The sequence below is a fragment of the Malurus melanocephalus genome, unplaced genomic scaffold (assembly GCF_030028575.1).
Source record: "Malurus melanocephalus ecotype Western Australia unplaced genomic scaffold, MMel_1.1 scaffold_139, whole genome shotgun sequence".
In the NCBI taxonomy this organism is placed as follows: domain Eukaryota; kingdom Metazoa; phylum Chordata; class Aves; order Passeriformes; family Maluridae; genus Malurus; species Malurus melanocephalus.
Genome location: NW_026623371.1, coordinates 608728 through 635793, shown reverse-complemented (window position 1 = coordinate 635793; position 27066 = coordinate 608728). Strand labels below are relative to the sequence as shown.

General features: G+C 41.7%; 1 protein-coding gene across 5 annotated transcripts in view; it reads left to right on the top strand.

The window, feature by feature from the left end:
- Positions 1–8361: 8361 nt before the first annotated feature.
- The window catches only part of COBL (cordon-bleu WH2 repeat protein), a 157697-nt gene continuing 138992 nt past the window's right edge, over positions 8362–27066 (top strand). For 2 of the 5 annotated variants that reach the window (XM_057371057.1, XM_057371058.1), the window contains exon 1: positions 8362–8548. In XM_057371057.1, coding sequence (XP_057227040.1) covers positions 8505–8548 — 44 coding nt within the window. In that variant the 5' untranslated portion in view covers positions 8362–8504. The remainder of the gene's footprint in view (positions 8549–27066) is intronic. The other 3 variants (XM_057371059.1, XM_057371060.1, XM_057371055.1) reach the window with 2 other exon arrangements.

Below are 27066 nucleotides of genomic sequence, written 5' to 3'. Positions count from 1 at the left end.
CACCCTCTGTAGCAAATTCACAGGAAGTCTTAACTTTATCCTAGTTTGCAACTGTGAACAGCAAGCATTTTCTCTGAGTTAGAGGTACTCCATATTTCTTTTCCTGAAGGACCTCTAAGGAGCTACTTTTGTGTTCTTAATGCCCTGAACCTGAGGTAGYTCTCATGCTGTACATTTTCTGGATACCTGCAGATGACTCACTTGAAGAATGGGAGTGTTGTTTCATTTTAATTATGCAATAATTTATACCGCTCCCCTAGACTGAGAATGCAGGGTGAGGAGAGGTGGCAAGACAGGAGAAGACAGAGCAATAAAAAGGTTCCAAAGGTCCATCAACCACACCACGTTAGGCACAGGGTGTTTAAAGCAGGTGACAGACTTTTGACCTTTATGCTGTTTTTCAGCAGACAGTAAACTGCAAATTCCTGTGAAGATTCACATAGCACTAGTACAACCAGCAAGAGGTAGGATTAAAATGTGATTAACTTTACAAGAAACAGGGAAACAAATGAGAGAATAAAGGTTGTGTAGAACAGCCAATCATTATTGCCCGTGTTTGCAAGCGATGTGAAAGATTTGATAAAAACAGTGGGAATCGGCAGAGAGCTTCTCAATACCAGTCAGCTCTGGATCAGTACAGTGATAYTGCCCAGATAATCCATACTTCCTCCACTCCTCTTTGCTGGACAGTTTCTCAAATCCCTTCCTTGACAATTCAAGGAGAGTTTTCTGGTTTCTAATTATGTGTATTGCTCACAGGGGCAGGGGGAGGAAGGTGACCACAACCCTTTCTAAAGAGAGAAGCTCAATCCCTCCTGTCACTGCGTGACCACGTCTGCCCAATGACACTGTGCTGAAACAAGTGTGCACTGCATCTCAGAGTGAGATCTCCTGGATTTGTACAACCAGACATCTTTGGAAGACATCCCTTCCTCTTCTTCAGCCATTTTTAACTAACCCTGATCTTCTGGAAGAAGACATAAGCAGCAGGATTGATCTCAAGGTATGTAAGCAAAAAGAAAAGTATTACTGTTTTGTCACTTATTAAGATGTAAAGCTTATGAAATCTACAATGGGAGAGTTAAGAAGTGTTCGCTGGTCTCAGAGGGTCAGCTGATGGGAATGCCACCCTTCACATCACTGGTCATATCATAACATAATGGTGGCTAGAATAAAATTATTGTACATGCTGTCAACCCAAACTGACAGAGAGAAYTCCTCAAGGTAAGGAGGTAAGTTATTTTCTCATTTACCCCATCGCACTTGTAACTCAAGTCTGAATTACATATAAGGCTTTACATATGCCAAAGTTCATCTGCTTTCTTCAGATGCTTTCCTTACAATAGCATGTCTTAAAGTCTTATCTTTCAGGGCTATGAGTGTCATATTAATATCACTTAATGACTTCAGCAAGTTTATGAGGTCTGAATTTGGAGTGCGCATGAGTAAAAGGTCGGCCTTTGGGAGTGCATGTAGTAATTTAACAGCATGCAGCTATTCAAGTTTATGGAGAATTGTAGAGATTATATGTCAAAGGGGTTTTAGGTTTTTCCCTAAAGAATTAGGGAATATAATGGTATAATATTGGTGAGCTTTTTTTTTAAATCTTTGTGTGCTTTGAGTCATTGTTGAACTGAGGCAATAACAAATTAGGTAACTCAATAGAAACAGCAGCAGCAGCAAGCCTGCTACTTTTGTATTTTGCATTAAATACATATGTATTTGTCTTTATCTGTAGGGTATTAGTTGTGACTTAAAGAGAAAATGAAAACATGTTTTCATTTATGTTGCTGTCAATCAGGATTAACTGAAAGGTGTATCAGAGGATGCAAGTGTGAAATGATAATTATGCATGTAACTGTGAGATTCAATAAAATCAATGTTGTAATTCATCCATTCTGAAACTTGAAAATGAAACCTGGAGATACCACTACCTCCAAACCATGGAAAATTTCTAAATTTCAGTGAATCACTGTACTTAAAAAAAAAATAAATAAATGCAGTAGAAATTTAACTCAGTTTAGTCTGTGAACTAAAAGATAGTTGTGGACAATGTTGATAAGGTTTCTCCCACACAGTGTTAAATATTTACATAGAGAGCTGTGACTGTATATAATTCTTCTCATTATAGCATGACTATATTTTTGTATGAAAATAGAAACGGTCTGCTTGAAATAGAAACCCTGCTACTGAGTATTCACTGCAGACATAGCTCATGAGAATTGTTTTCTAAGGGCATTTGGGACTAACTTAATTCAAGAACGACTCCAGGAATTAGTAGCTGAAGCCCCACATGACAGCCAGGGTTTCAAAGGCAGCAGGTGCTCCTCACTGCCACCACTCCCAGCTCCAGCAGTGCTGCTGGCTGTGATGCACAGGAGGGGTGCAGCTGGTTGCAGTGGTGAACATGTGGTATTGTATTTGCAGCATCCTGCACAAGAAACACTGGGAATGTACCCCATCCACAGCCTAGAGAGAGGAGCTTTCTGTTTCATTGTGTCATTAGACCACGTACAGAATGATCCTTCTGCAGTCTTTTTGCCAGTCCTGCCTGTCCGTACCCCATTGACTGGAAAAGCATCATGCCAAAGTCAAGTGATGAGCTACAATCTCATATCACTTCGAAATGAACTGTWTCACATCCATGGAAAGTTATTTACAAAGCAGCTCATTAAGTTTCCCTTTCTGACAGTTCTGCTGGTGGCCCAAGTTCTTTACTTTTCTTTCACAAAAATTCTGGAAGAGAGGGTAATTCTAAGAAGAGTATAACTTACTTTCGTTAGTGAAAGGAAGGATAAGGAAAGAGGTAAGGATAAARGGAATTTTAGCAGCACCAGTGTCTGTGAGGTGGTGAGTTGCATCTCTGAAATGCTACTTCCACAAGCTCAGACTCTCTTAGGCACGGCAAACAAAGAGCAAAAACCTTCCAGAGAGGAATAGCTGTACCTGGGTCACTCTGACCAGCAGGCCAAGCAGGATTACCCAGCTCAGGACAATGAAGATAATTTTACATAAATTAGCTASTGTTTTGATTCAAATTCATTTTGTAAGGCAGCCAAGATTTCCCAAAGGCATTTTTCAGTCATATAAAATGCTCTGGTCTTGAAAATTGATTTAGTATTTTCTCTGAATAGTACTATTGCCTCCTCTGACACTGTTCAGAGATGTATGTTCTCACTGTTCAGATGAGTGTGAGTCACACAAATATTAATTATGGGAAACATCTTACATTAGTATCTTGTCTAGRAAGCTTCTGACCACAGCAGAGCCCAAGAACATGAGCTTCAGCCCACTGGATTTGTCCCAGTAAATATTCTTTCATTATTGTCAGTTCAACTGTWGATGAGGCCTCGGGTCTCAAATCTTGAAGAAAAGTTCACATAAGAGGAATAGTAGAAAAGAGAGGAAATTGAAGGCTACTTGTCCAAAATATATAGAACAAAATGGTAGGGAAAAACAACTGTTGGTGGAAAAATAGAAAGCATGGAAGAATAAGCATGTAATCAATACCCAACTTTTAGAACAAAATCCCCAAAGTTCTTTGGTTCTCGCACTCAAGACCATGTCAGTGTATTACAGAGATCAGCTTCAGTCTGGGTTAYGCAGTTGTCTGCTGTGTCCACTTTTAGCCACATTTAAAATAACCCTGTTTTAATGTCCTGATGGCTGCGCTGTCACAGAAATTCCTCTTGCCCTATTCACATCGTGGGTTTAAACCACTACCCCGCCTCTTTTAATGTACATCACRTTCCCCGCCCTGCACACGTGCTCTGAAATACTCTTAGGCAAAAGGACCCTCCCTTTCCAGAGTATTTTTACATGGCATGATRGTGCTTGATCTGCCCGTGGCTCCTGATTGTTGGCATTGGGCCAGCACTGCATCACACACCCACTCGTCTACAGGGTTGTTCCATCCCTCTCTCCACCACTTTCCAGACCACACCACAGTTTTAAGACAGGACTGAATGGTCAAGCAGGAGTTTACTCAGCAGCCTTTTCCATGCTGGGGGTGGGCAAGAGTCTTTAACTTTCTTCATCACACTCACAATACTTTTTCCCAGGTCTTAAGGCCAAGTACCCACTAACCTCTTCATTGACTTCAGTAAGTTTTGGGAGACAAAAGTAAAAAATCTCTGAAGGGATCTGTCTTTCAAAACAGAATGGGTTGAGAAATACCAAGACGAAGGACAAGCTTCAGGACTTCTACATACGCAGAAGACAATTATCCAATGATGCAGCAATAGCATGAACTATCTCAGAAAAAGCAACATAAACCTGTGTCTATATCCATATCCACGTGCTCTTTCAGATGGCTGGTCATGTTTTCTTATGATCAGTATCTTTTTTGGTTCTTCCTTTGTGATTCTCAATTGGGATCACAGACGTAAGTCTCTAAAAAGATGAAGAAAACTAAAATCGCTGTCCGGAATCCCCAGGTTGTCCAGGGAAGGAACYGTTGTGATGACATGCAAGTCCAGTCTGGCACTGAGTCTCAAAGGAGGCTTTTYGGCACCACACAAGACAAGTAAGAAGAACAAAAGATGAAGCAGAAAATTGCTGGCAATTTGCTGTGTGACTAAGGGCAGATCCAAAAACAACATCCTTGTTCCCCCTTGAGTGCCCCACTCAGCAAGCCACGGTGCCTTTCTGAAGCAAATTCAGCCTCTTCGGTGGTATTTGATAATGTGTTAGGCTGCTATGGACCAGTAATGACCCAATATTTGTTCAAACTACTAAACGTTTTTATTTGTTATTTAGACACATTCCTCTAAAATGTGTTCTCAGCTATATCAGGTTTCTAACAAAAAAAMCAGGACATGTAGACCCAGCCCCCAAAACAGATTTCTGAAGAAGGGGGCTCTGGGACTTAAGGAAAAGGCCTAGCAAGCCCTGAAAATTAACTTTCATTCTCTTTTTTTCCTTTTCACTATGGATAGCAAAGTAAAAGTATTTTGTGAGCTTGAGGCTACACAACTCCAATTGCTATAATTACACAGCCAGGAATTTTACAATTGTACAATAAGTCAACTSTCTTAGAGGGACTAATGCTTAAATTGCAACTTCTAGATTGTTTAAAATGGGAAAAAGAATTATGTGGTCAAAAATGTTTGCTATTAACTGAACCTAACCACAATAACAACTTCTATTCACAATTTTTTTTCCTGCTATAAATTTGGGGTTGTTATTTTTGCTTTGGTTTTTAAGCTCAAGCCTGGTTTCTGATTCTGGGATCCTCAAACAGCTAAATCATAGAAAGAGATTAGATGTTAGACTAGAGAAAAAGTTTGGTTAACTGGTGCACGYTAGCTATTGCTGAGCTAATTTTAAGCTCTTGTTGCTACCTTACAAACAAATTCTTTGGTATTAGACTTGTCTTACTAGATTCCTTACGTGTTCAGTTACGTTTATACTATAAACTCAAATTCCTGAAATATTGTAAGCCAGTATCAGCAGAAGAAAAATGTAGCCTTAAAAGTTTGATTTGGTAATACTACTAGCAGTGAAGGGGAAGAGAAATAGGAACAAGGTTTTGAAAACTGTACAAAGGCAAAAATGTGAAATTGCATTAGTGAATAATTGATTTTTTTCTTTTAATTTGTAAAGGCCTAAACTATTTTACAGCAAGGATTTTGTCATCCAAGTGACTTGAATTTTTTAGGAAGCATATTGAAGAGGTCCATTGAAACAGAAATTAAGTTCTACAAACAGGAAAGGGTTAAAGCAGTCCTGGGGGGGGGGCTGACCATGCCAGTCTCACAGATATTTTATGGGATTGGCAAACACTCATATTGCCCCTCTCCGAACTAATGCCCTTTTCCTCAACAAAGGAGCATAGCACCCCGATTGTGGGGATTACAATGCACACTAGAAATTGCCCCTTTGCCCTTTTTAAACGGGACACAGTGCCAAGAAGCCTAGAGAAAAACAGATTCCCATGTCGTATCACTCAGTGTACTCCTCACATTTCACTCGGCTTTTCCATCAGATATATGGGACTGAAGAAGGGAGGACACGGGCACTTGGCCCCACAGGTGCTCTGGAGATTCACGATCATGAGTTTGGTAATTAATAGGCTTTCACTCTTTTGCTGTGCTATATAAGAAATTCACATAACAAGGAAACACTAGTTTTGATGTTCTGTATTTCACAATCCTGCTCAGGTATATAAGGGTAGAGCAGAAGTTACAGCTGAGGGAGCTTCAGGAACTGTTCTAGAACAGGCAAGTCCATTAAGATTTACWAGTAAAAAGGGGACATGAAAAATGACTGAACAGATGATGTGAAATTGAGTTCCTGTGGTTTAATAGATGGCCATTCATTCCTGGAGCTATGGAAACTGACAGCATGCAGCGACTGTCCATTTGCAAAATAAAGTATGGAACCTGGCTTATTTATTTTCATAAAGGCGCAAATTAAGATCATGCATGTGGCTCATTACCGTGRCATGTGGCTCAGATGACCAGGGTAATTACAGAACTGCAGTGACTCAGTCAACTTCTACCCATRGTTACAGGGAAATTAGAGATCAATGTTTTGCTTCTGCAGATTTGTATTTTTGATTCTCTACCGACAGCTAGGACAGCCAGCTTCCTCCCTTGYCCATAGGCCATCTTTATGTGCGGGGTTGGAGAGAAGGGAATATAAGTCAGCATTCTCAAATCTCTGCTGAGGAGATAGGAATTAAGGGGCAGCCTCAGGCTGTCAAAATGAGAAAAGTCAAGGATGACTATAGCACAAGGTATTCTGTTACACACTGCGGTAAATACAAACTGGTATTTTCATCATAATGAAAAAGCTTTGGTAGACAAAGGTGGGCATTTACAGTGATCTTCAACTTGTGTAGTACAGAAAAGGTGAACACGTCTTTCACTTTTCTGTTACTTACAAATTAATCCAATGTCTGAATGTTTCAAAGCATTTTTGATCTGCCTGGGGGGGTTTCTTGCACATAACAATGATATAAGCCACAGGCAGCTTCTGACCCAGATTTGCCAAGTCTCACTTGCTGAGGAAGAACCTCTCCCTTTTGAAGCCAGAGAAGCTGCTTGCATTTACTCTGTGTGGTTACTCAGCTGGGCAAGACACTTTTTAATAGGCAGAACATCACAAGCTCAAGACTGAATGGATGGAAGGGTTTGGGGAGAGGGGTGACCATTACGCAGAACCTGTGTGACTATCGCCAAGGCACCCAGGTGAAAAGCCAAGTCAGGCAGCATCCTCACCCAAATTTCTCACCGTCATTTCACTCAGCCTGCTTGCTCCTGTCCCCTGGTCCCTCTGTTGTCTGCTGGCCTGACCTGTCTGCTATCTCTGCCATCCTTCCACCGTGGTCAGGAAAGCAAGGTGACAAAAAAGGAGACGAGCTGAGAAACTCCTGGAACAGCTGGAGAAACCAGGCTGCCCACCTCTGGGCACACCGGGCTGCGGGCACACACACAGCAGCGCCAGCCGGACTCCCGCGCCTCCAGCCTGGTTCTGCTTTCACACACAGGTCTAGCAGAAGATAATCTGGGAAAAAAGGAGTGAAGGGGGATATTCCTGAAACAGCACACACAAATTTTAACGTGATGCCCACGTTTCCACGAAGATTGTCCCGGCGAGCGCCCCGCACCACCCGGGGAAGGGGCTGCCTTACCCGTGCAGGAGGAAAGCCCCGGGAAAAGCCTGCCTTACCGTGCCAGGGCTCTCCTGCCCTTCTCCCTGACCAAAGCCGCTGGCAGTTCTAAGAGTTGTTTGTGCCGCCTCCGAGAGAAGAAAAAAATACCTGTATGAAGAGAGGTGACGAGAAACAGGCCGTAGGTGGCAGAGCCAGGGCTGGGCARGGTGTGAGGCTGAGGAAAAGCCTCCKCTCCCGGCGGGGCTCAGTCTCGGGCACAGTTGCCTGACAAGCACTRAGTTTGCCAAGATCGTGGCAAAACAGGAGGAGGAGGGTCCTCGGAGCTGGCGCTGGGGGGGGCCTTTGTCGCTCCTGTCTCCCGCCTGTTACCCCATCCCCTCCTCACCCACGCCGTGGCGTGGGCGGCGTGGGCGGCCGCCCTGCCCGTGCCCGCGGGGGCAGCCGCGGTGTTTGCGTTTGTGCCGGGCAGTCACATGGAAACGGGCTGGCAGCGCCCCCGCACTCCGCGCTGCCCGGGCAGCGGCCAGCCGAGCCCCGCCGCGCCGGGAGTTCCACCGCCCGACTCCCGGCCCGCCGTGCCCGGCTGCGGTCAGGGCCCGCGGAGCGCGGGGCGTGCCTTCCCTGCCGGCCCGGTAAGGCGGGCGGGGGCCGGCTCGGCACGGCATCCCCGCTGGGCAGCCTGGGCGGTGGCGGCCCGGGCAGTGCCGCCCGACAGCGGGGCGGGGAGCCGGGGAGGTGGGGGCGAGGGACGGGGCGAGGGCGTGGGCGGCTCTCACTCCTGTACTCTCCTCTCTTCCCTCCCTCTCGGTACCCCCGCCTCCGACCTTCGCCGGGATCGCGTCTCGCACCGGCCCGTCCTCTGTGAAGTGGCGAGGGGGGCCCGGCCATGGAGACCCTCGTGCGCCCCGGGGCCAGCAAGCCCCCCACCGGGTAAGCTCCCGCCGGGACCCGGGCCGGACCGGCCGCCGCTCCTCTCCACGGCCGGGACTGGCTCCTGACGGCGACAGCGGCCGTGCTGGCYGGCGGGCCGCCGTGCCTTCCCTCTGTCCCGCCTGTCGCGCTTCCCTCTGGGCGCCGAGCTCGGAGCGGCGCGCAGGTGTCCGCAGCCCGGGGACGGAGGGGGCACRGCGGGGAGCGGGGGGCGGCAGGGCAGGGCGGGGAGCTCGGGTGCCGAAAGGTCAGGAACGGGAGAAAGTGCCTGTTTCGCCTTTGCCCTGCGGGAGGGCCGGGCTGCCGGCGCTGCCCCTGCGGCTGCGAACCGGAGAGCGGGTTTGATTCGGGGCTTGCTCCCTGCAGAGGGAGTTCGGGGCGGCCCTGCCGGACCAAGGGCAGCTGCTGCTTGCAGCTCCCGACCCGGGTCGCGGGGCTGGAAGGGACGCTGGCGAGGAGAGTGCCGGGGCCGCGGCGGGGCTCGGGGTGGATCAGTCSGGGGAGCCCCCGCGGCCGCAGAGGTTCTCGCCCATACGCCCGTCTGCCCGAGCGCCGGGACGCGGCTGCCAAAAGCCTTTGAAAGGTTTATTCAGCCTTCCCAGCCGTGGGTCTCTCAGCCCCACCGCACGGGCGCGGCAGAGGAAGGAAGAGCGCTGCCAACCGCGAATTCAAAGTGCCCAAAATTGTCCGAGGTTGGTGGGAGACCGCGGTGACTACTCCCAGTTGCCTCCTGCTTTTGGTGACAGGCACCGCTCTCGCAGCACTATTGCTAAGTAGCGGTCAGCCCGAGTGAAAACCACGGGAGGATTCGGGGTTTTTGAATAGAAGAGACAAGTAGAAAATATGCCAGCAGTGAATTTATTAGTCCGTTAATTAAACGACGAGAGCAGCAGCACGATGATGTCCTAAGTGATCTCTTTTGTCAGAGCAAAAGCTGGGCAAGTTTTAAGAGCTGTGCTGTCTGCTCGCTGCAATTTACTGCTCTACTTCACACTGTCTGCACGGACTGAAAGAGACTGTCATTGCTTCAGCAGCTTATTTACTTTTAGTTCTAATACTTTTGCCATAAATTTATTTTCAACAAAGCAAGAAACAGCTCTAAAGTACGTGCTAGTGGGTTACAGTGTTTTTAGTCAGTTTCGTTTCCTTASTTTGTGTTTGGCAGGGAACCTTGTAGTGCCGAACACAGAAAGTAGTACAGGGAGCAGTGAGTGAAGAAAAGATTGCTAGTGCTGTGGTAATGAAACAGTGTGTGCCATGTTTCTTTGACCTGCGGAGTATGACATGGCTTGCTGCTCTTTTTGTAAATAAAATGCTTCATTCCAGCCGCAAATGAGCTTGTTTGATCATGACCTTTTAGGCTAACCTTCCAGGARAAGTGGTAGACGTAAGGTGCCTCAGTTTAGTTGATGAAACAATATAGCTGCTTTCTAAAATCCTGGTGAAGAGGAGATCTGTGGTGCCAATTTACACGTGTGCTTTGAAGAGTAATTCAGAGGCACTGCTGATCAAGGATTTGTCATAATTTCTAGGTATCCAAAGATTCATTAAAGAATTTTAATTTGCAAGGGGAATGCATGTCATTGGTGCATGTCAGAGATGACCACTGTGGTCTGGGGGCATTTCTAAACAAAACTCCTGAATAGTTTGTAGCAAGTTTCATCTGTGTCAACTCGTCCACAGCCAGCCTCAGAGAGCACTTACATGAACAGTAGTTACAGTAACTGCATTAACTTCAGTAATATTGCTCCTGACATGGCTCAAGGAGACGAATCCAWTCGTAGGGTGCAGATGCACTTGAGATATTGTATAACAAAGTGTGTGGGTGCTAATCTGCTCATGTGGAAGCTGATGGCAACACTGTCCTGTGCACCAAGAGGTGACTGCCTGTTTTATCTGAGCTCATTTCAACCTTGCATTACTTCGTGTTGCGTTTTCTTGCAAGTCCTTCCAGACCTTCCCAGCCTGGATGTGTTCATGCTGTTTGCAGAGGACTTCACTGAATGSTTCATAATTCCCTGAGTTGCTATCRTCCATATTGGACACCAGTGAATATTTGGTCCTTAATCAGATTTTACTCACTGAATGATGAAACCTGCTAGGGTTAGGAAAGTGGAGCAAGAGTTTTGTCAGTCCTGTTTGGTTCCCATATGAGCTGCATCGATGGATCGTGGCTAGGGACATCTGGCTGTTAAGGCCGTTGTGACAGAAGTACCTTCCTTTTCATGGCAGAAGATATGCTATMAACATTTCCAGCTTATTGATTGATTGATTGATTGGCTTAGCTTGCAGTTATGAAAGGGAGGTTAAAATGACCACAACTTCACAATTTTTAACAAAATTTAGGCAGAATTGTTTTGTCGCTATATAAATCATTAACAGCAACATTATGACCTTCCCTCATTAAACAGTGAACAAATTTAATGTATCATTTGGTGCAGGGTAGAGCAGCTCTGCTGTGTGCTTACACAGATAAATTCACTATGTGTGTTTGATGGCACAGTTCCTTGAGAATTTCGCATTTAAAAGTAGAATACTGTTGTGGGGTTTAGGTTTTGTTGGGTTTTTTGTTTGTTTGTTTGTTTTTTTTAATGGCAAAGAAAAAAAATGCAGTTTGTGCTGGTGTTGCAGGGTTTTTCCCATTTTTCAGTTTCGGAAATAATTGTAGATTTCAGAACCATAAATTTTGTGATTACTGATTTCTAGGCATGAGGTTTTTCAAAGCTTTACCAAGTSCATAATGAACATTTATTTTAGTTTATGGAAGTGAATTTAAGACAATCAGCAGCAGCAGCAGCAATTAGGATTTACTCTGTGATCGTGCAATGGATACTGAAAAACAAATACACTTGCTTAGTATGTTGTATCTTTGTGTCTGTATCTGCCCTTATTTCATAAGGGAGAGCAGAGTGAAGCTTCTCTCAGTGTTTCTTTGGTTGATTTCTTTTTTGACCATAATATGGMATAAAAGATATGCACTTGTCATAAATGGCGCAGCAGGCTCAAGCCTAAAGTAAGAACTTGCAGGATCAGTTCTGTTCTGCTCTGTTGGGAGCCTTGCAAAGAGCAGAGCATCTTCCCTGGCCCCTGAAGGCATCTCCATCTCCCACATAAGCCAGCAGTTCATAGATACATCTCCATGGCTATGCCTGAGCACAGAAAAGTGTTCTCTAGGTCTGGCAAATGTGGGGAAAGCCTCCAAGTTAAACTGGATGTATGAATGCTTTCTTTAAGTAGGACCTTTATTTTCTGTGCTTTAGCTTCTTTCCCTATCTCACAGGGCCTTATGGTACCAACAGAGGCACATCTTAGCACACCTGCTTTGGAGTGACTTCCCTGCTGGATTGAAGTGTCCCTGGAAGTCAGATAAAGGATGTGAAACATCAGTAATGTTAACGTGCAGAACCTGGGAAAGCAAGCCCCCAGCTACAGAGCAAGTTGCACATCTCAACTTGTTGAAATCTTTTCACACTGTTTTATGGCTACTACACAGAGTTAAGCTGGTTACTTTGTGAAAAAAAAAAAAAAAAAAAAAAAAAAAAAAAAAAAGCTGTGTTTAGGGTTTATTTTCTTATTTAGAAAAGCCTGGAGAGCGTTGTTGTGCACACAACATCTATTGGTCTGTTTGTGTAACACTAGTTACATTATACTCTATCTTATCTTCATGTGTTGCAAAACTTAGGGTGAAAGGAAACAATACTGTAATTAGCTTTTGACTGGAAAATTGAGCAATTTGCATATATTTTCCTAGTTCTGTATTTTTATAAGATTTCTATGTAAAGTGCAGAGTAGTGGATGGCAAAGAGCAATGACGGCAACTAGAAATGCAGAGTAGCAGTGTGGTAGAATCAGAGTTGTTTGGGTTAAAAGGGGCCTTAAGATCATCTCATTCCAGCCCTCCTGCCATAGACAAGGACACCTTCCACTAGACCAGGCTGCTCAAAGTCCCATCCAGCCTGGCCTTGAGCACTGACAGAGATGGGGCACGCACAGCTTCTCTGGGAAACCTCTTCCAGTGTGTCATGGTAAAAAATTTCTTCCTAATATCTCATCTAAACCTACCTTCTTTTAGCTTAAAGCCATTCCCTGCATGGTGGCAACTTTCAAGATTGCTGACTTGACCAGTTACAAGACTGAAGCTTGTGCATTTGGCATTGCCCTTCACATTGTGTCCCCATTTGAATCTGCAGCACTCCTTCACAATTCACTTCTTACGTGTCCACCTGAGACTGAGCTTCCCTGTCATGTGTTTTTCTGGCACCACAGTCAAAATTAATCCTATCTTGGTCTCAGTCTGGGTCCAAAGTATTTCTGTGTCAGTGGAGAAAACAYCACATTAAATAAGACTCTGATAGTAATGACAGAAGAGTCGTACTCGCTATTGCATAAAATGAAACAGGGCARTTTTTACTGTGTTTTGCACCTCCATAGGAATGGATCTGTTGAGCCTACATACTGTAACAGATTTGTATTTTCTGTCATGACTAATATCTCAGGATTGCTGAAGATAAGGATAGCAAGAGTAAGCCAAATGGCAAGATAAATGCAATGCAATCCAGTCCTGACAACTGTTCTTTCTGAAGTCCAGGTACTGATTCCTCGTATCTTCCTTTTCCTTTATTTTTCCTTTTCCTTTCTTTCAGAAATCTGCCAGAGTAGAGGATGAAGGTGTTATAAAATCTCTTTCATTTCTGTTTAGGACATTCAGGATTTGTTTTGACTTTCCCCATCTCTCAGTTGACTCTCATTATTTTCTTCCCATGGAATCTTATATTTTTTCATCTTGCTATTTTATGTCACCCCTGCCACTGTTAGACAAAATTGAACCTTCTCTTTCCTACTGTCACTCATCTCAGTTGTTGTCCATGTTCTTTCCCTTGTAATTCCAGGTTCATTTTCTTCAGGTTTTGCTCCTGTGAATTTACATCTTGGTCAAATTGCTAGTCTTCATTGAATCACTTCACTGCTCCACAGGAGGTAGCACAACATTTTGATGGGACAGATTTTACTTACCACCCCATCTGGGCTGGCTACACCAGTAACAGTGAATTTCCGGAGGCTGCAGGAGAGAAGGGAGCGTTAATTACAGTTTCAAGTACTCTCATGGGTACACTTTTAGACGATGCTGACCCTTAAAGAAAAGCAACTTTCTAAATATTTATATTGAAGTCAGTTCAGTAAATACATGGCTGCTTTGTGTGTAGCTAATCTTACTGAAGAAGTAGTATTTTTTTTTGCCAAGTAATTCAGATCCCAGTGCATGCTTATGGCCAGTGAAAGGAATTTTTTTCCCATCAGAGGAATGAGAGTTCTCTTGAATACATGCATTTGTTCTTAATCATCTGTCTTCATGTAGACTTCTGTTGTCACAGACTTGAATTATCTTACAAGCATTTATGAACGCTTCCTAAAAATATTAATTTGGCTTAAGGAAACACATGTAGAAAACTGTGTRTTATTTATATAGGAAAAAGTGTAAACACATTTACATGACCAGCTTCAAAAGCAGCCAGGAGGCCTGTGACAGAGTTAGGGAAGTACCTCACTTCTCCTGAATCGCAATTCAGTGCCTTAACAAGTGTTCCCCTGTGTCTGGGCTTTAGCTACTCTGTCAGCATCAGCAAACACTTGATTTTCTGGCAACGACTGTGTTCTGTATACTGCAGCTTTTTGTGTTGCTCTGGCATTGTGATTTCCATGAAAATTGACAGTTTTCACACTTTAATGCTGCTTCCAAGAGATTGACGGGCCTTTAGAAATKGTTTCTTCCATATGGGTTAAGCCARTTCCTKCATGAGAAACTGGGAATTGGAAAAGATTTAYAATCCATGTTTCCAGCTAAAATTATGATTTAAGGATCTTTTAAAAATGGCTACATTTCCAGGTAATAGAAATTACAACCGTTATAAACGTATTAATCCTCTTCATATCGAGAGTGTTTCCATAGCTGTTAGTCGCCCTGTRAGCCAGGCTGCTTATCAGTAAATAAGTGATGCTGGGAATAGTGTATTCTCATAGTTTCAGCATGAGAGTGTCRGTGATGAGGCAGGGACTTAACCCATGCCAAGGAGCAAGTCACAAAGCTGTGTGGCAGGGCTGTGCTCTGATGGCACTGGTGCACAGCATCTTATACCCACTTTAGTCCCCTCCTGTGAGATATGATGTCTTTTCAGCTTCTGTAATCCCTCAGCTAACAAGCTGCTTCAGGTGCTCTACATTTGTGCAGAGGAGTTGTCAAAACCAGAGAAGTGGGAAAGAAAATGGATTGAGAATTTTTTTCTGTGTTTTCTTTTGTTTTTGCTATAGCTTCCAGATTCAGCGTGTCTATGGGACAAAGAATTTAATTTCTTATTCCTGTAAATTCAACCTGATATTTGCATGTTAAGCTGTGTTTTGTGTGTTCCTTGAGATGTGTTGTATGGAAGAGAGTTGTCAGTGTCTGTTACAGTTTCAGTGATGAAATTTGAGTCACAAAGCTTTCTCTAGTAGTCAAAAAATGTTGCAATCTGGGTTTTGGTTTTTTGTTTTGTTTTGTTGGTTTTTTTTTTTTTACCTCATTAAAGCAGGTAGAAAAGGTAGAAATGAGGTGGTGTAGGCTGGCTCGAGGTACTTGCAGATGTGCAATAGACAGACTGCATTTTCAGGTTTGGTTCTGTGTTCTCCAATGTCTTGTTTTTATTAACGGTGGTTGACCGCTGCATGAGTATTTCAGGCTCGTCTGCGAACTGCTCTGCCTCCTTCTGTCTCAATGTTGCTGTGGTGTGTGCAAAGTGGAACATCTCAGTAAAGTGTGATGGGGAATCCCTCATCTAAGTAATCATCAGCGAGAAAATTGAAAATTTTGGGAGCTCTCACAGAAAACCCATGCTGAAGAATTGACTTGGCAAAGGATGGGCTGAGGTTTATACCTGCAGTAGCTGTTACTACACCTAATTGCCAGGACCACCTGCAGCCTAGAACCCTCCTTTGAGCGAGAAGCCAGGCAGATATAAACCTGAGTACTTCTGAAGCAGTTATGTTCTAGTTGGTGTTTGTGCAGAAAGCTCTTACTAGGGACTCAAAGGCCAGAGAAAACATGGTCTTTCASAGCTACATTGGTATGCTGATGCTAACAGTGAAAACTTCCTTTGTTCATCAAAATAAACAGGTAACATGCAAAGTCATCCCTCTGACATGCGGCTTGGGCAAGAAAATTGCATTTTATGTTACCAGGGTTCTAAATATAGCAATGCCATAGCAAGGACCAATCCAAAAGCACTTAATCAGATAAGTGTTCCTTTGCGTTTTCACCCAGGGTGACTAACAAGCACTATGATTCTGTTTGCCATGCCTGCTCTCCTTTCCTGTGTGTTGGGCTTTATTTAAATAAATGTATGCTGATCTGATTGATTGTTACTGAGGTGTTACTGTGAAGTTGAGCCAAAACTTCTGGGTTTAAGAAATTAAGGATTAATGACTTCTTTTTTTGAAGAACACACAAACAGAGATTTATAATAGGTAACATTAATGGTTGATGAGATGCTTTCTGAATTTTCAAATATTGTTTCAATAAACATATATGTTACCATTCATAGTAAGATGATATAAAATTTCTTTATATTAGTGCTTTTTGATAATGTTTCAGTGGCTTAGTAAAGTTAAAGAATAACAAAATTCAAGGGCCTGGGTACAAATACACCATTGACGATCAGGTGTTGCCATAGCCAAGGTCTGACTGTCATTCCTGTTAGTCTACTGGTCCCTTTTTCTCTGAAAAGGCAAGGTTTTTTTTTTTTTGGCAGGGGGGGGAGAGAAGAATGTTTTTTTTGGTCTTTCTGTTAAGCGATGTCAGGAGATGGTGTGGTGGTGGCTTGAGCAGAAGTTTGTCCTCTGAGGTTGTATGGAGGTCCCCATGCTGTAGGGTATGGAAATCCACCAGCTGCAGAATCATCTCAGTCAAGGACAACATCTCCAGGGACACAAGAGGAAAGCTCTGTTTTAGATTATCTAAATGACTTTTGTTTTAAAAGATCRTTTCTTCGTTCTTGCCCCACACATCCCATAGTGAGCATTCTCCAGTGCTTGCTGTGGGTATTTGTTGGGTGCTACGGCAGCAGTTTTCTGATGTAAGAGAAAATAAACTAATGAATTCTGCTAGAGACCCTTTAAAACACTCATCTTTTATTTTTGTTGTGTGGAGTTATTCTGTGTATGATAACAACTACTTTTTCTCTGCATTAGTAGGTTCCAAAAGATAAATAAAAACTCCAAGTTACTTTGTAAAAAAAAAAAAAAAATCATATTTTTCTTACTTCTGTGCTTAGATGACTTTCCTTTCTGCATTTTTCTTTTTATGTTTGAGGTCGGTATCTTGCATATGCAGCAAAAATGCCACCTAGGTAAATACATCAAGTATGGCATGTCTGATCTTACTGTGCACAGGACATGTATTTTTCCTCCTGTTTTTAACTGAGTTTGCCAGGAGGGGAGTCTCCAAAATCAATAAACAGTTTCAGACAAATTGGAAGAAAAAACATTTTTCTGTCCTTTTCTTCAACATCTGCTCCTGTGGCAGTGCTGAACATCTCAGTMATGGTTCAGTGTTGAGGAGGCAACATCTTGGTGCAAATCCAGATTCCTTCTRTTTCTTTTTGTAGTTTTGAGCTTGGTTTTATTTCTRTGTTTTCTTTTGAGTAACTTCTCCTGGTGCCTTTGKTACCAAGCCTACACTTTTATGGATAATAAATTACTGCTGGATTCCCTGAGGGTACAGCTCATGTTTTAGTGTCAACACATCTTTCTGTGCTCTAAGGGGGCTGGCTATGCTGCTCATGGTCGTTCTGAGGAACACTCACTGCTAGGACCGGGCTTTCTTCTTGGGAAGGAGGCCAGCCTTCGGCTTCCACTGTGATTAAAATCTTGGTACCGTGACATCTTCAGGAGCTCCTGACTCTCCCAGGTCATTAAATACAGCAACAATTAGGTCAGATCATGTTGCCAAACTGGCGGTGTTGTAATTAACACAGTTATTTATTTTGTTTGCTTTTAATTACCTGTTTCTTTGCCTTTGCTGAACTGGAGAGTCACTCGGTTATGTCACAGCAACAGAGAGAAGCATCACATGCTAAAATAATGTTACACCACTGTCAGATGYGCATAACCTGTGCTTTCTGAGACATGCAATCTTTTTCCTGTGTTGTTTTATGGCTCCTTAAGGTCTGTTATGGAGCTTCATTCCCCGGGTAGTGACTTATTCTGAGGGAGACAAACTGGGACCATTGCCTGATCAGTGAGTCCCCAACCCTTCATTTGCCCAGGGAAGCTGCAAATTGTCCAGCACTGGGCTGTGTGTTGGAGAAGATTTGCCTGAGCCCAGGCTGACATGGGAATGATAGGGAACAATCACAGTGTGGCAGGAAATCATTCTCCAACTCCATCATGTCATTTGTAACACAGAGGATATTTTTATTCCTTCTCTTAATGCTAGCCATGCTAGCCAGTCAAGGATTGCTATCTTCTGATCAGGTCTGTTATTCCTAAATATAATGTGTTAGTGCAGAATTGCTTCTTATTATTATTGCTTCTTCTTATTTTCTGTTGTGAGGCAAACACAGATGTATCCATGTATGATGGATAGAGGGTCCAGGATCAAACTTAAAATAGAAAGAAGTTACCTTTTACATGAGTCAGTACCTAACAKAATTCTAAGTTCAGAGATTTTTCTAAATTATTCTTCAGGCAGGAGAAGGGTAAACATTTACACCACAGTTTTATATAATAAATTTAATTGGCTGTTTTATTCCCTTCACCTCAAGTCTTATAGATTAAACCAACTTTGTAAAACAGTTCAGAAAGAGATTACCCAAGCACAGCCCTCAACTGTATGTTGATGATTAAACAATGTCATAATGACAGTAAAGTTGCTTTTCTTCCTAACTTATAAGCAAATACTGTTTCCTGAATTATTCTTCCAACTTTTACAAGMATTTGTAAGAAACGAGAGAATAGCTTCCTGAAAGAGCAAATAGTTATGCTGTGACAAGTATTTACCCAGTTTTCAACTTCACAGGTTATCAGGAAACATTACTCTTCCAGAGTACATTGATTATAGTTGTGGTGTAGAATTTTTYCTGAAGAAGACAAATTGTGAATTTTGGAACTATTTGATTATCAGTGGGTGCAACTTGTTCTTTGATTTCTTTGCTTTTATTAATTCTGTTTCAAAAATAATAATGTCTCAGGTGATTTTAGCACTTGATGCCAGGGTCAAAATGCAGAGTCTTTCCTCTCCCATCTTAGAGGTAGTATTTCTTTCTATCTTTTGTAATGTTTACTATCCTCCAGCCTCGTACGAGATAAACCAGGAAAATTATTTTTTTAGAAGCACTATTTTTTTTCATTAACTTTATTTTTAAAATAAAAGGTTTATTTTATTTTGTTAATGCTGTTAGTGTAGTATTTTACAAAATGACTGCTGGGGACTGGGCAGACTCCGAGTCTGTCTGTCCCCATGGTCTACTGGATGCTGTTGGGTCAGAGTCAGASAGTCTGCTCATACCTGGCAGAGGATGAAGAGCAGCAAAAGCTCTGGATAATTGTTTAATACAATATTAAAATGGGACTTGGATCAGCTCCTCTGGAGCAGCATGGATTTATTTGGCCTATTCAGTATGGAGGAGACTGGCATGGCTATGCTCCCACTGCCTTAATATTCAGGTTTTGAGCCAAAGAGCCCTGTTGGGTTTGGTGTTGCTCTGCTTCATTTGCCAGGCTGAGGTGTGCAAATCCCAAGCAGCTTGGCTGAATTCTCTGGATCTGCTCCTGAATGATGGAGGGGGTGAGAAGGACCAGCATGGTCTTGAGTTGGGCAGATCAGGGAAATACTTGTGGGTGCACACTGATCTTGTTGCTTTACAGCAGTTCAGATTTATGTTTTAKGATAGAGTAACAAAATTTTGGTGTCTCATTATAAAAGGAGAAGGGTGTTTGGGTAAAGACAGGTGAGTGCAGGCCCTATATTCCCCTAYGTGTTCCATCTGTGATTGATTTACTTTATTTACATGATGGTAAACTTCAAAGTGCCATCTTTCCACCAGTATTCTACAGCTAAGTACTCTTGGACAATAACAATATATTGTTCATGCTGGTTAAGGACACAGAGGTCACTTGTTTCTGTTCTCACCTGTTCTTTTTGCAAGACCAGATATTGCTTGTATTTTTTTTATAAAGCCTGCAGCTTGTGTTGCCATTGCACCAGTCTTGTTTAACTATACGATTGTTTGTTGTTTATTATTGAGTATTCTCAAATTAGCCATAGTTATTTTGGAATGAAATCTCTTTGCATTCAAGTGGTTAAATACCACACTTTCTCCAATTAAAAATGAGATCCAGGTCTGCTGGAAAATATACATATAAAACTGCCTGAAGTACAAAACCTGTTTATACAGATACCATGGATTTCTTGCCATAAAAAGCACCGTAAATTCCCCGTGCTGCTTCATTTTCATAAGGAGTTACTTGAAAAGAAATACTGCTTGCGGTGAGTTGCCAATTATTTATATACTAATTTGCTACCTGAGAACAATTTCAGATTTTTAAATTCCATTTGGTATTGAAGTAATAGAGAGGAAAAAACACCTGAACCTACTTCATACTTTACAGTTTAGATTAAATTTACCTAGAAAAAAACTGACAATATTGATTTACTATTTTTTAAATTTAGGGGTTTTTTTGAGGGGACAAGCTTATCTTTTAATAAAAGAGGTGTAACTGTGAAGAGTTTTGAGTATTTTTTAATGTAAATTCCCACTCACCTGTTCTGTTACAGGACAAACAGTTCAGTGCTGTATATAAAATATTAAGCTGTATTCGTGGAAGTAGTGCCTGTGTGCAAAACTTTGGTGCCARATTTGAATAGGAGGCTACATGCAATGCCTGGGAGCAGAGAGYTGTGTTCTGCCATCATTTGAGAGGATGTGTACATCAGCCTGCAGTACAGATCAACCCTTCGTGTGAATGTTCCAAACAGTTGACGAGGGGAAATAAATCCTGTTGCTTCTCTTTTAAAGGATACCGTTGTTGTGTGTAGAAAAAAACCTCAGTAAGTTCAGTGGCATTCAGCTGTACTATAGCGATGCACTGAAGAGACCAAAAATAATATTGCTTTATCTTCCAGCAACGAGATAGTTTTTGTTATAAAATTCAGGGAACTGAGTGAATTAGAGACTTCGTGTACCTTCTGTGCCTATTGAGGTACYTATGATTTGTTCCATAGTGCTTATCAGAAAAAAAAACTTCAGTTTTTTAGAATTGAATTGTGTGGGTGTAGAGAGGTCCACACAGGAAGCTGTTTTGAAGGTGTTTCTGTGTGATGTTTGTGATCAGTGCATGGGAGTGATATGAGGAAGGATTAGGCTGCAGCTGCTCCTGCCCAGCTCTAGTCCTTGCATACAGGTGGTCGGGGCAGAAAGCATTCTTACCGATGGGTAGCACAAGGGAGAGCAAGCAYGTGCCTTACTGCTTGTAGAAAGAAACAGATTTTCCTTTTATCCCACTGGTTTGTAGACTCTCTCTTTTCAGCATTGAAAAAGAAATGTGTGAATATTTTAGGAATCTTTGAAAATGGCAGCGTATCTCTGAATTAATGTGTTCATATTTCTCACTGAGTTGCAGATGGAAGATTCAAAACTCTTCTTTGGGCAGCATATGTTGACAAATACTAGAAATAAATGCTACCCTATGGGATCGTGCTTCTGGAGCCAGCGTGTCCACTGAGTCGTACAGCTGTGCCATTCCTTCCAGAATTGTTCTGCAATCTATTTACTTTGAACAAATGCTGCAGTCATGGATGGATTTATGAGGATAACAATCTGACAGACCATGCAAGCTTATAGATTATAAAATTTTCTGTACACAGGGAAACCAAGGGTTCACCAATTAAATTCTCCTAATACAGCGGAGAGGTACAGTTGTGTTCCTCAAACATGTGGAAGATAAGAGGCAAGGAATATCATTTTTACTGATGCACACTAGGGTGCAAGAGTATTGATCCCTGATGCAGACCCAAAATTGCYTGAAATTCTTTAATGGCTTGCAGAGCACAGTAAGCATGTTTCTGTGCTTTGGCAAYGCTGCCTGCAGATTTCTCAAGTGGTGGAGTTCCAGTCTTCATGGGTTTTTAAAAAAATATTGGAAAGCACATGTACGTTCCTGGGAGCTCAGAGTAAATAGATCTCACTTGGAAAAACACTTGGAAAAAATGAAACTGTCCTTTGATAGTGAAGTCTGTTGCTCCTGGCCTTTTTTATTAATTCTCTCTAGCAAGTTTCTAATTTTGTGACGTGACAGAAGAGGAGAACAACGTCCTTGAATTTGTATCTGGGKTAAAGTTATTGCGTGGGGGCTGCGTTATACAAGCATTGGAAGGAGCTTTCTTTTCCATGTCTTGTCATCTGACAGCCACGTTTTGCTTGGTCTTGTGCTCCTTGGTCCTTTCAGGTCTCATCTGCAARGCTGCACCTCTGAGCAGAGCTGTGACTCCCCAGGGAGGCTTCAAGGAGCACTTTGGTTTTCTAACACTGTCCTTACAATGACAGTGGGCCAGAAAGTCACAAACTGAGCAGATCAGGGACTATGTGTAATGACACAGCTGGGCATATGGCAAAGGAAAGTTTTAGAAGTCCACAACTACATAAATCACTTTCCTCAAGCCTCTTGGGTTTTGGTTTTTTTTTTCCTGACACCTTTCCACCTTTCAGTTCTCTCTGTTATCTTCTTTCACCAGGCATTACTGTGTTGCAGAAAAAAAGGGGAAAATTGTTCTTCACAAAATAACTAGTTAAATTGTGTAGGCATAGTAATAATTATAAAGTTTTACATGTCAAGGTATAAATTTTACAACCTGTGTGTTATAGGAAACAGCTAAACCATGTTGATACTTATAGGTAGGATTTAAGCAAGAATAGAATTCCTATTTTTTCTCACCTAATCTAATTCCAGCTATTTTCAATTTTAGATAATATCAGTGTATTCTGCTATACACCTTTGTGATTACAAACAAGCCTTATGGCCTCTGGYTACAGATACAAATATTGCCATCAATTCATTTATTATTTCTGAATATGTCTCTGTGCTTAGATTAGTCTGTAATTATTAAAGTGCCATCTTTATTACTATTCACATAAAGAAATGTATTACAATAGAACACTGTGTCAATGAACACGTAAATAAGAGAACTGGGTATGTGATAATGCACTTATTTTTTTAAGTGAAAATGTTTTCCTTTTTCAATAGCATTTAATACTTCACTCCATTAAATTATTTTTATCACAAAGTGTACATTGTCAAAAATGTGACAAAATTTGTATGCACAGATTGAGTAGATGGAGTTCTACTGGTTTAGTACTTCAGTACATTACCTTTTTCTCCCTATCTCAAATCTTCTTAATTATCAAAACAAGTGAATGTTATGTAACTTTATGATACGGTTATATAGGTCAAGAAGTTCAGTTTTAATAATGAAACTAAATGCAATATACAAACAGCGAGGACCTTTTTATCTACAAAACTGACTTAGTCTGCAGTGAAAGTTCAGAACTTTACTGCTGAAAGTTTACTTTCAGCTTTGCTGGAAAATTAATGTTTTAATGACTGAATCCAGTTTTGAAAAAAGCACCCTTGTGAAAATATGAGATTTTTCACTTTATGCAACAAAAATATATTTCATATCTTTCAAGTTTTGGCTTCTCAGTGAAAAAAAAATCCAGTTAAAATAAACTGCAGCAAGTTGTTTTTTAGGGAAAGGGAAGGGTAGACATTTTATTTTTTTTTCTTACAAATCAAGTTTTAAAGATTTTTGCCCTCTTTCAAATTTTCTCTGAAATGACCAAACCAAAAAGACTTCTGTTTTATGAAATCTGCTTTTGATTAAGTTGATTGGGTYTTATTTACCTTCTTAATCTGAACCATGCCTCTTCCTTATCGTGTAAAGTCGCTTACTGTTGCTAAATATACCCGTGTATTTTAAAGAAGCAAAGCTGTGCGTGAGTATGGCCCATTCAGAGCGGGGTTGTAGGGTAGGGAGGGACCTGCTGGTAACCTGAGAGCAAGAGCAGATGCTAAATTAGCAGCTGGATCGTTAGTAATGAGTCCACAAATGTCTGCTGGGAAATGATCTTCTTTGGGCGCATATAGCGTGGGTGTGTGGGTTATTCAGAGTTTCTAGCATCTAGTTGCTCTCTACCCATGACTCAAAGGAAAGWCATGGAGCCATGAGGATTTTTATTTGTGAAGCGACTGGCAACTTGTTTTTATTGCAAGTACAGGCTGCATCTATAAATTGTCATTACTGTGCAGAATTTTTTATTAAGACACGCAATTGGAAAGTGATTGGAAGTGCAAGGAGATTGTTGCCAATGTTTAGTTACAGAGTTAAGTGAAAACCACAAAAGATCTGTGGAAAAGCAGCATAATAAGGGCATCATTAATAATCCCAGGGTTACATTCCGTTTTCACCTTCAGTATAAACAGGTATCAACCTCTGACTGCAGTCGAAGTAGTTGAGATTGCTGCAGGATGGGACCCCAAATTGTGACCATGGACTATCAGATGATATGGTTTAAGTGGTAACCAAGCAGGAAAATACAAATAAAAGATCATGAAGAAACAAGGTAAGTAAAAGAGCTGTAAGAAAAGTGCTGAGGAGTCTGGCTTTAAGTCATATTGAAAATCAATGTATTTCTTTATACCTTAAACTAAGGATTATGTAAATATATGCTTTACAGGTCACCATTTCTTCATATTGAAGAATATGTTTGGGTTGCGTTTTTTTAAGCTTATCAATTTGATGAAGATGATTCAATTTGGTAGAATAAACAGATACAAAAGTTATACAGACAGATGGAAACATGGTATATGCATACCATGGTCCTAATGTCACTAAAAGGTTTTGTGATTTTTTTTGTTAATCGGGGAAAAAAGCCTCATCGTGGAAGGGAAAAAAGCCTTGCAGCTGACGAGTGTGATTCTGCCTACCAGAGACAGCCTTGTCATGGGCACAAAGTGAGTTTGTGGTGTTTTGAGGCAGTGGCTATGATCTAACCCCCCCAAAAAAAACCCAAACAAAAAAATCCCCAGATGGACCCCTTCCAGACTCATGTYGGGACGCCCACGCAGCAGTGATTTAACGTATGAAGGTGCTGTATCCTACTCAGTTATCCTCCTCTGGTAATTCCACTCCAGCACCAGGTCTGACTGAAGGTCAGTCAAAAGTGAAGGCTTTGGGGTGGACAGCGAGGTTTTTGGTCAGGAAGGGTCAGCCAGATGGTTCTTACAGAATCCYCACTCTAGACACAAACTTCTCTGCTATTTCAGAGAGGGATGCACAAGATGAATCTACAGCTCTGACTTTCCTGCTGTTGGAAAGGAGGAAGAAGAAATTTTCAAACAACTGCTTTTATTTGAGAATCCTTTTCTGCTGAACAACTCAGCAACTAGACTAGATCTTTCCTCCTTTTTTTTTTTTTTCTGAAGAGTTAAGCATCCATGTGAAAGACAGGGAACAAGTTCCAGTCAGTGGTATTTTGTGTGAGTAYGGAAGTGCCCTCCCCCACCCCCCAAAAAAGCACAGCCAGTTTTGGATTGTGTAGTGGCTATCTCTGTTAGCCTAAATAGGGAAAATGTTGACTTCATATAACTTGTCAGAAAAAGACAGATCTATTGCTTGTGTTGCATGTGTATGTGTACACAGACATAACATTATCAAGTTTTAATAAACATGCTAATGCCTTGCTAGAATCATGCATATGTGTGAAGAGCATATAATGTTACCCAGTTCCAAGTACAAGCATGGGGGTGGGTTTATTTTGGGAAGGGAGAAAACAGAGGTTACTCTCTGGTAGCTTTTTTTCAGGGAAATTACGGAGTGTGATTCTTTAGTTGTCTTTTGGCAAGGAATTGTTTTTCCATCTTTGTACACTACAGTAATTTAGCATTAATGGAAAAACGGAGTAGTTTGGTGYAAATCCTCCAGACAGTACATCCCATTCTAGTAGGGATTTAAAAATGTTCTGCTGCATAGCTGATGTATTGGTTGAGACTGCTGTTGTGAAGCAGCTGGGATGGAAAAGGAAGAGAGTTACGCAATTATTTGTGATCACCAGGCAAAGAGCAGCTACAGGTTTGGTGTTTGGTAACACATTTTATAAAATGTTTTTAAAAGAAATTAGTGTCTCCCCTATACAGCAGCTTACTGTGAGCCTTTGTCACTAATAAAGCCACTAGCTTGTATAACAATTATGTTTTCTTTATAAACAGGACTTAGATACTCAGGACCTGATAATTGGTCTGATTCTCCTCAACTTGTTCATACCAGTGTGCGTCGTTGCTTCCTAATATCTTGGATGATGTGTGGTAATGACAACATGAATGATCTGCAAAGCTTCCGTTCCCTGTCATGCAGTTTTGTGACAGAGTCCTGTCCATGGCATGTGTAGGGAAGAAACCAACCATAAACTTCACTCCTTGCTAATTTATGTAATTATAAATCAGGAGTATTTCAATCTAAGCTGGTAATTTTTGAGACAAGTAGCCACAGTTTTAATGACATGTGAACCTTTAATACAACATTTTAATAGTACTTTTAATTAATAGCCTGATTAATGAAGAGAAAATATTTATAACCAAGTATCTTTGGGGGTTGTGGGAGCTAGCCTGGACAAGCTAGCCTGCCTGAAGCTTTGGTCTCTAATACTGAGCTGGGGTTGTGCACAAGAGCCAGTGAGGTCAGTTAAGGAGTCTGTAGAACAGGCCTTTTAAGATCATGGAGGCATGAATTTAAATTGCATTTGGGATTAAATTGTTTCCTCAGGTGTATGCACAGTCTGTCAAATTTTATGTCCTTTGAAATTGTGGTTGGAACAGACTCCTCCTTGGAAGTGGCTGATAGAAGGAAAGTATCTCTGGATTTCTATGTAAAGACCTGGAGGCTGATTCAGTGCTGCATCTTCTGGGAGAGAAGCAGCAGAGAAATCATAGCAAATATGTGGTTTGATGCCTCCTGTATCCTTATTCTGGTTCCTTTGCTGCTGCAGAAGTTAAAATACTTCAGGTACAAGTCAGAGTAGCCCCTTGGAAAACTTTATTTCTACATCCAAACTTTATATATATCATATCAAATCAATCTTTTTTTTTTTTTCCAGCAAACTGTTAGTGTTGGATTTGCAGTGAGAATTATCTTCCCCTAGAGTATAGCCTAACATACATTAATAAAACTTAYTTGCAGATGAGACTTACTAGACTCAGAAGTGCAGTCAGTTCATGTCCCTGTGACAGTAAATTCTGCAAATGCAGATGTGCCAGCTGTGTGAACTCAGGTCCTGCACAGAGAACACTGTCCTGTGTCTGTGTTGCATCTTGCTCATTGTGGGCAGGGCATGGGTGATGCAGTCACACAGTTCTGTGGCTGCAGGGCTAAATTAAAATACAACAATAACAAGCAAAATTCAGCCCAGTCCACCCCTGCTATAAAAAAAAAAAAAAAA